Source organism: Limulus polyphemus, unplaced genomic scaffold (genome assembly GCF_000517525.1).
Source record: "Limulus polyphemus unplaced genomic scaffold, Limulus_polyphemus-2.1.2 Scaffold428, whole genome shotgun sequence".
NCBI classification, from domain to species: domain Eukaryota; kingdom Metazoa; phylum Arthropoda; class Merostomata; order Xiphosura; family Limulidae; genus Limulus; species Limulus polyphemus.
Window position 1 is genome coordinate 154,548 of NW_013666038.1, and position 10,367 is coordinate 164,914.

The 10,367-nt window shown below is 35.0% G+C and overlaps 1 protein-coding gene across 1 annotated transcript in view; it reads right to left on the reverse strand.

Moving 5' to 3' along the window:
• Window positions 1-9,721, reverse strand: part of LOC106458202 (DNA-(apurinic or apyrimidinic site) lyase 2-like) — a 35,457-nt gene extending 25,736 nt beyond the window's left edge. The window contains exon 1 of the mRNA XM_013917678.2: window positions 9,422-9,721. Coding sequence (XP_013773132.1) covers window positions 9,422-9,536 — 115 coding nt within the window. The 5' untranslated portion in view covers window positions 9,537-9,721. The remainder of the gene's footprint in view (window positions 1-9,421) is intronic.
• Between the last annotated feature and the right edge of the window lie 646 nt (window positions 9,722-10,367).

Consider the following 10,367-nt stretch of genomic DNA (forward strand, 5'->3'; position numbering starts at 1 on the left):
GAGTTAGTGCCGTTTTTCTGGTCACTTTTATTAAAATGTCTAGCATGAGTAATTTTACATCACACTACCGTTTGCGCTCTTTACGAAACTTCTTCGTTCAAATCTATTTCCCTGTCAATGTTCCCATCTTCATTAAAAGGCGTAAGATGACAAAAACAAGATCTTGAAGAATTTATCAATAATGTGCCTTTGTTATGGTAGGTAATTCGAAGAAAAAATAATGTGTTACTGTTTCTTATTTGTAGAAGGTTTAAGAGGATGGACCACAACATAATGAACTAATTGATTACAATATCTGAAAATTCTGACTTCACTTTTTTGAAAAATGAATTGGTCTTTCCTTTTACTCCTGATCAACAATCAAATATCTTTTCTTGAATTATGAATAACACAAATGGATTGAAATATTTAATTAAATTAGCTCAAAATAAACCTTAATTTTGGTGCAATATTGAAATTAGTTTGAATTCTTCATAACCTCTGAATAGTGGGTGACCCAATTGGCCACGGGTTGTCTAATTTTCTCTAAAGTTTAGATATGCTGTACAAAATTCACATCGCCCTTCCTTTTCATGTAATGTTTTATAAACATTTTTTGTAGCTTACTAATATATACATACACACACACATATTGTATCTGTTGCTTTAAGGTTTTTTATTATGATTATCTTGTCTGTTTTTCTGGTAATTGCAATTAAAATGAGCATAGGCATAAATGTTCCAGAGTTTGTAGAATCTGATATGCATATAGAGTAGGTTACCTTTCTAAAACAGTGGGTTAAGCTGTAGTTTTCAAGATACTCTGTTGATATGCATTTGTGCACCTCACTTGTTAGTGGAAACATTGGTATTAGGGAAAATTGCAAAATTTGAGAATGAAAGAAGCAGGTTGAGTGAGTAACTTATGGAAGTAAAAAACAATTAGATAATTTCAAAATCAAAACTGATGTTTAAAGAGTACAGAAGGAAAACAGTTTACACAGCTAAACAATGGAAAAAGGATTAAAAAAAGATGTTTAGATCAGGCAAAAGTAATATCATCAAAAAGATTTGAACCTCTTTGTTGATGAGGGCAGCAGAGGAAAGGATCCTGAAGTGTTTGCAGTGGAGTTTAATTTTATAACATATACTGAAACATTTCTTTTTAACTGCATACAGAGATAATCATGGACTAGAATTTGCTTGACAGATACCATTTAGAATGTTGTACAGTAAAAAGGTGTATTAACGGCAACACGGCTTACAAAATTGCTCACCCAACAGCCACAGAAAACCACAAAATCTTTTGGACAAATTTTTTTTTGGCTACTAACCTGATGGGCAATCACATAAGGTTTGTGCTGTAATCAAACTGCTCTTTCTCAATCCAGATCCCACTCACAGCTCATTCCAGTAAAACACAACATTGCCACCAAGTTTAAAGGGATCAGTGTTTTTCATCTATAGCATGTGTGGGTAACTTTAAGGGGTAACAACTCACATACTCTATTTCCCTGTTTCTCTCAGCAACATATCATCAAACACTGTTAGCCAATCAGCAATTATGAGCCTCTGTTCTGCATGAGGGAAGAGGAGGCTGTACCTGGAAATAAATTACCTTTCCCACTGCACAAGGAGGCACATGATAAAAAACAAATACACAAAAAAAAGGAAGCACTCTTTCTTGTCATTGTGGATGACAGAATTATTTTGGCTCACACGACAGTGAGAAGAATGAAATGTCCAGGCAGCTTTGTCAGAAGTTCATTCAAATCACAGATGGTGGAAGTCCTTTCATCAAGAGTGCTCATACATTCAGTAAAGACCCCATAAAAATTTAAGGACACTTACATCAGTGACCATGCCTGCAACAACTTTACTGATACAATTATTCACAACAAGAAAATTCGACAAAGATTTAACAGAACAGAGCAGATTTGTGTCAGTTTGAACCGACGTAAGCACTTTACTCCAGTATTATTGAACATGAAATAGTCTACAGTAGGTTTGTACAAAATAATGTAGCAACCACAATAAATGTAACATATTTTAAACATGTAGACACAGCTGGTGTTTTAAGAGCAACAGATGAAACATTTAACAGTGTAGAGATTAACTAAAAAGTGTAGAACACAGTTGTCTAGAGATTCCATTATGATGGGACAGAAACTAGATGATGGCAAACTTGAAAGTACTTACCACTCACAGGCTTAATGCATTACATAGCTCACAGTCTGGAAGTTATTTTCTTAAATCAAAAATGTATTTCCAATAATACTTACCTCCGCTCATACTTATAGCTATTATTCGACTGCAGGGATTCTTCCTTTGACAATTTAAACATGAGTTAGTCTGATTTTTTCTCTCTTGCTCCAGTCTTTTATACCTCACTTAATTGCCCTTGGCAATATTTGTCTCATGACACTCTTTCCCTACGTCAATGCACCCTCTATCCTGGTACTGTATATAAGCACCTCATTCAGATAATGTTATCTCTTTTTCAGGACTGACTCAATCCTAGTGTCTAACACCGGCTCTTGGTGGGGAGAAAGGGTGGGAAAGTAGGTAAATATTATTGGAAATATATTTTTGGTTTAAGAAAATGATAACTCCAAAATATTCTTACCTCTTCTCACACTTATAGCTAGAATCCCAGATTGATAAGGTGGAGGGTTCATACAGAAAGCACCTGCATATATCATGGGTGTGTCAATAGAAGATTGGCATCCTACTCAGGGAACCACACTATAACCAGAACATAATTCCAGGTTTGTGGGTGGAATTTTACATGATTTATCATCCCTATAAGCCACAACCAGATAGCCAAGGTCCCACTGCTCTGGGTTGAAAGTATAGGGCCATGGTTCCTATATTCCACATTTGTGGTTATGGCAATTGGATCACAACATATACTTATGAGTGCATCCCAACCTGTAACAATAGACTGATGAATTTCAAGCCACCAGATTTATGACAAGAAGGTAAGCAACATAGGAATGGACAAACTTTCTCCTCTCCCCACTTCACCCTCTTCTCCAACAATGGAGAAATTCACTCTAACACTCTGGAATAAAAGCCTCTGTCCACCACCCCAGTGACTGGAAACAAGGTGTGGCAAGGACTCCCTAGCTCCACTAGTAGAATCTTGGGGGTAATGCACATTGGGGAGCCCTGAGGAACAGTGCAATAGGTGAACAAATTTCCCTAAATCTTTAAAAGCAAACTGACCCCAATTTATTCAATCCAATGATCAGCAGGGACAGGCAGGATCCCCTTATGCTTTACTCAAAATAGTCCAAGAGTGGCAGTCCAGCATATTATAGTAATACCACCCGGTCAGCCTCTAGGTGGTCTTATGGAACACCTCATTTATACAGAGCCTGTTGCAACCTAACAAAAGAATACTGAATTACCGTTTGCTAGTGTGGAATTGGTTTTATAAAAGCACACCTGCCTAGGCAACACTCACCACAGAGTGAGATCCTGTGAAAATGAGGTAAGGGACCCTGAAAGGTAGCAGTGAAAATACTCACCCCTCTCTATAGTCTAGAGGAAGTGGTTAAGATAGCTATAGGGGGTAGGCAAAAACTCTCATATGAAGATACTGCCAGATAATGCAAATAAAGTGAGATAAAAGTATTGGGGGAGGTCCACATACCAGTACACACAATGTCCCCCAGTGGGCCATTTAACAAGGCTGCTAAGGACACAGAAATATGACAAATCTGATTACACATGACTTGCAGAAGATTCCTCACCTTCAAAGAGATCCACGAATAAAAAGTCATCTAGCATCTCAAATGGCATTAGTGCAGGCAATACAACCTTCAAGACCCTCACTGAACATGACAATGATCAAAATCTGATCAGTCATAGAAGCGAGAAGTAGTGATCAGATAAATCAGTGAAAAGGATTAATCCCCTTCCTTGTCTGAGTGTTTTGGGTAAGAAGAACCAGTCTGAGGCTGTCAGTCTAATAATAAAACTGTCTGTGGACAAAACGCGCAAACCACTACTACCGGCCATGTATAAAGGTTAGCAGCAACAAAAACTAAACCTGCAGGTAGAGGTGATACATAGCATATGAGAATCAGGACACAAACAGGTGTATAGAAATGGCATGTAATGTAACCTAATATACCAAGTAGGTAACTGGAATGGTCATTTGGGACAAACGACCCCAAGCGAATTGAGAAATTCAGAGAGTACTGGAGACTCAGAAAATATTTAGTTGCCAGTATTGAACAGTAGTCAATAAAGCTGCCATATACAGTGATTATGGAAGGTGCAAAAACCCTTGCCAAAGAGCCAGGTCAAAAACGAGCTATGACTGGTACTTCTGATTGAAGTGGGTTCAACCTCCTCTCAATACACAATTGCTTATATATGTGCCATTTTCGGTGAGAAATATCCATCGTGAGACTAAGCAAAACACTGAGATAGATACATGGCAAATTTAGAAATTAAACCATAATGCTATGCAAACGACTGCATAACCTCTATGCCTGAAGTTTAACGTTCTGGATAGTTGGGTGAACCCTGTCAAATCATAGCTGCCTCCACAGAGATGGCCTAAGAAGAAGTGGATACTCCTAAAGGTATCGCAGTAGCAGAAACCACGATGTAGCTGCCTTCCCAGTGCTATCAACAAGCCCCAACAATGGGTTGGAACAAAACATAGTTAGAACCTTGGGTAACATATGAATTGGAGAGAAGACCTAGAATGGTAATCCTGACCCATCTTGACGGAATGCATCCATTGCCAAAGCCCATAGGTGAGGTACTGAAGGCCAAATTTCCAATAGTTGGGTGTTCTAATGAAAGGCCAACCCACAAATCAGAGTTGCAAAATGAAAGCCACCACCAGAACCTTTCGATGCAGCATCTATTCTGTTGGAACAATCTGTTTGGGTTGAGACATTTGATCTGCTACTGCAGTAACCCTTGGAACATGGCAAGCTAAAAGTGGTCCTGAGAAAGAAGGTCCAAGATTTGAAAACAAGGAGCCATGGACCAAGTGTCTCCTTGATGAGTAACACAAGACACCTCCATGAAATTGTCAGAGTGAAGCCTGAAGATTTTCTCCATAAGCACAGACCATGCTTTTGGAAGAGCAAGAAGGACTAAAACAATGTGTAGGGAAGTCTCATTGTCCATGTGTAGACCCTGGAATTCCTGACTGTTGGTACATGCACCCCATTTCTTAAACGAGGCATTCGTGAAGAGAAGGAACCCTGAACAAAGGGGTGGTAAAGGAATCCATATATTAGGAGCACCAAATTTAAAACCCCCTCAAGAATGAAGAATGACCCTGACTAGGGAAACTGGGGAATCCAATGAATCGATCCTTATGGTTCCTCAGTCGCATAAAGACCATTAACCCTCTCACCCCAGGTATCCTTTACTGTGCATGTCACAAGGTTTGTGTCTTACATTAAAAATTTTATTTAACTACTTTTTGTTTATGTTATACCAATTAGTATAGCACAAAATCTAAGCTAATAATCCATATTTTAATAATATACAAGTTTTAAGTTCTTAATTCAACAAGGCAATACTTAAAAAAATCCTGAATTTCCCCTAGTATGATACATTTTCTTTAGGCATCTTCTTTTCTCTATTTTATCCCCCACCCCTCAAAAAAAGTATGAAATTAAATGCAAATTACTCACTATAAAATCCTCATTGCTCAGACAAACCACAATTTTTATAGCCTTCAATTTTGTTTGGTTACAGAGCTATCAAATAGAAAATCATACATACCCCTCTTGCCACATCCACTCTTTTAGCATTTGTTAATAGTTCTCTCAAGTTTAATTATAAATTATCTATAATCAATAGAAAGTCAAAGTTTTCATCTATCAAATGAGATATTCTATTACATTGTGTTCTGAACACAGAATAATCAATTTCACGTCTACTACAACTTTGGTTCCCACGGGAATCACAACAGCTAGCTTGGATGCATTTGTAATGGTTCTTGTCGCATAGTAAGAAAGCCAAAAAAATTGTGATTGTTAGAGGAAGTTGTCTGCCTTTTTGTATGAATTATTCATTTAAGTCTTTGTTGCACAATATCAGTACCATTGTTCTGATCCTAGTATGTATGGTAAATTATATACTTTGGGCAACTTCAATTTTTCTTGGGATAACCATATATCTAAACTGGCCTGCACAAAGGGTAAGTAGAGTTATCAAAACTTGCAAGCCATAGTCAGGAATTATAGAATATTCTCTGTTTATAGTGCATACAGGAAATAATGATATAATTAATGGCAGATCTCCAGAACAAAGCATATGCAATTTATGTTAACCTTTGCCTAGTAGTAATCTCACTAATTGCTTTTACTTTTCATATATTTTCTGATTTAGTACCAATGTCATAAATTTCATTCTTTTTCTTTAATCACACTATTGAATGAGTTCCCTTCTAAATGAATTATGATAACCCAAATGCACTCATTAAAATTAAAGGTAATTTATCATATATTTGCCTACTTTACCAATTGATCCACGTTATTCTGTAATATCTTAACATCCTCACTGGACTAGAAATATTCCATTTTACTAAGTTGCTTATCAATATCATTAATTTAAATACAAAAAAAAGGCAAAGATCCAAGCACTGACTCCTTGAGGCCCTCCACTGGTAACAAGAGTCCAGTTTGACAGGACTCCATTATTAACAATATTTTGCTTTCTCCCTTCCAACCATTATACAATTCAACTAGCTAATCTTTCCTCAAACCCTACTGATGTGACTTTCTTAGCAAATCATTTGTGTACTACTTTATCAAAAGTTTTTGAAAAATCTACATACACTAATGTCCAGATAACAAGTCCTTGAAAAAACATAACACATTTGTTAGGCAAACTTTCTCACTGGTGAATTAATGTTGTCTTTCTTTTATGATATAACATTTCATTAAATAATTTTGTAAAGCTTCTTTTATACTGTTTAGAATTTTTTCCACTACAGAAGTAAGACTAACTGGCTTATAATTTTAAGGAAACTCTTATTACCACTTTTGAAAACAGGAGTAACATTAGAAAATCTCCAATTCTCAAGCACCAGTTCACTGTCTAGTAACCTAGCAGAAATGAAAACAGTTTCTCATAAACCCTTTTGAATTTTATAAATTCCCTTTTAACCAAGTCTTTAGCTTTATTGAAGTTAGGTAAATCTTTCAACCTACCTGTCAATTCAAACTTCTTAAACTTATAGTATTTATCTCTCATTTTGTCCTTTATGTCTTTAGTAAGCCAATTAGACTTGATCTTCCCTGTACCCTTTTTCTGTTTTCAGGAACATGCTTATTTTGAATTAAAAGCAATTTATTTTTTACAAACTTTTCCACATCTATCTTGCATTATATTTTAAGTCATTATACCAATTCAGTAATGACATATCTTGTCATCATGAGTGGTTAAAAATAGACCTAAAATCCCCTCTCCCCAATTGGTCCTTGACCATTTGGAACAGAAAATGGTGACAGTCCTTTAGTCTGAGGGCTCATTACTCTGAAGGTCCAATAGTCTGAAGATGTAAATTGTTGTTTTTTAACAGTTAAAATGTTAAATTTATGAAACTTTAGGACAAAAACACACCAGGATATGAACTAAAAAGTTACAATTTCTCATGAATGGTTAAATAATGTTTATCATAATTTTCTCAAATGTTATTTTTTGTATGCATGTATAGTGTTAGCTGCAGAGCCCACATATTTATACATTAGGATTGAATTTTGAAATCTAGCTCTCTGAGAAAATAGACATTCAAGATTCTTATTCCATAGTGATGTGACAACAAATGTTATATCCCTAACTTATTAAACATGTTGAAAGCTTCCAGTCAGTAAAATTACCTTTACACTGAGCCAATGCAATGAGCTGTACACTACAATTTCAATAATTCTGTTGTATTTAAAATGAGAGCAGGCCATCAGGGGTGGCTGGTTCCCTGAACCCTGCTAAGATGTATCCTTTAAACTTTCATTTGAGATTGCATTCATATGTTATGGACCTGCAAGTTTCTTTATTAATTCAATTTTGTCTTTAATTGTGAAAACCAAAAATCCATGATTAATCTCTCCCTCAATATCTTACTCAACAAGTAATCCCATCACTATGTCTAAAAATTAAAGTTTCTTATAGTTATGACATAAGTATTCTTATTAGTAATAACACCAATTTCATTATACAATTTCTTATTGACCTCAACTATCTGATCTGGTGGTTAAAATAATTGTAAGGTAAAAACTTTCTACCCTTGAAACTCCTGATTGTAAAGCTTCTTTAACTACCATTTCTTACATCTTCAATACCAAAAGGTTGAAGTTCACCTCTTAAATAGAGTGCATTCTCATCATCTTTTTTAAAATGTCTATCATCATTATTAAATAACTTATATGTTTGAATTTCAAAATAATTCTTATTATTTATGTTTTCTAAATTAACTAAATTTCAGTAATTTCCATTATAATATTACAGACTTCCATTTCAACTAGAGTCCTACACTCATCCATTTTTTCTTAATAATACTCCTAACATTAGAATAATATTAATATCAACTAAGCTTAATTTTGATTTAAATCTACTACATGTATCTTTGAATCTGACACTTATCTTTAAAACTATTATTCAACTTATGCTCTAAATCTAATTCTAAATCATTTTCCAAACTCTTCATTGCAATAGCTATCATAACCCTGTATTTTTTATTCATAACTTTCCAAGGTCACTCACCACAAAGTTTGGTTTGATCTATCTAAGAATCTTTAATGAACATTTTTAGTTTTCCCACACTCCTCATTGCAATAGCTATCATATCCCTGTGTTTATTTATTCATAACTTTCCAAGGTCACTCACCACAAAGTTTAGTTTGATCTATCTAAGTATCTTTAATGAACATTTTTAGTTTTCCCACACATCCTCGTGTTACTTACCTTTTTCAAGTGTAGCCCATCTCTAGCTTAATATAATTAATAACTCAACCTTATCATGAAAATTATCCTACACGTCCAACCAGCCCACCTATTGCTAAGCTTATGCGTGATATTTCACTGGAGCTTTTGTTCCTGCTAATTAATTCATTCCAAGGCAAAGGCAAAACCTAAACTGAAACTCGTAAAAGAGCATTCTTGAAAGAATCACTTGTTATTTCTACCACTTCGTTTTATTTTACAATGGGAAGGGGGAGTAATTAGTGGTTTTTCTTTTCCCCACTATTACTAGTTACTACATAGTACACTTTACAATTACAAATATAATCACAATTTACAAACGCAAAGTATGAATAATGAAGAACTCGTAATCATATGAAATCTCAAGCTTTGGCCTTCAAGTTCAAGGCCATTATTAATGTAAAATTAAAACACCAATGTATGAAACACTGGACTCGATTTTTAGTTTACTAATTAGTCTGGTTAATTCTCAACTTACGTGATACTTTTGTTTCTTGAAAGCATATGATATCAGCGTTGAAGCTATCAAGCGTCTCTTTTAACGGGCGTTTTAAAGTGCGTAATCCATTAATGTTCCAACTTAAAATTTTCATATTATAAGGAAAATTACTTTAAATACCATAAGGACTTCATTTAACTTCTTATCACACTGACTAGTACTATTTTACTCGGGTTGTATTAAATATTACTTCAACAGTTTAAAGGTATCAAAGCTAAATCATAAATGATCTACAATCTACACTAAAATGAGCAATCTGTTTTCGCGCAAATATATGTCTGGGCCCTCTGTTGTTGTTTCCCTGTTTTAATAAATGATTAAAAGTAATAACCAAATATGTGTTTTTAGGTGATAAAAGTTAGAGAGATGAAACAAGTCTTGATTTGGAATAACTGTTAGGTGTATCATCGCGCTTTGTCACGTTAAGTTTGATGGCTTATAACCCCTTACATTAAATGTCTTTACAAGCTTTCAACCGGTTTACTGCGATCATCATCAGACATGGATCTTCGTAGTACCTCCCAATAACAGTTCAGTAACACTTATAGTTTCAAACATGAAAGAAAAGATGAAAAAGTTTCGTTTAGCTCTGGGTTCAGTTGTCTGACCAGTAAAGATTCCTTTATTGGTAGAGTGATTTTATTCTCTGCTGAATAAAGAATGTTGAAGTCTGTATCATTAGCTGTCCCGCCACGCATGTTGTTGTAATGTGGGTAAATGCTCGGCTGATTTTCTTCGAATCGCTAAGTGACGTATCGTGAAATTAATATACACTAGTTTACAACAGTTACATGAGAATTTGTAAACGACGTACAATCGTCATAGCATTTGAACTGTATCTTTCACCTTCAAATCAAATAAAACAGTTTTCTGTAGTAAAGCCCTAACCTGCGCAATTAATGATAAATTATCACAGAAAAATGAT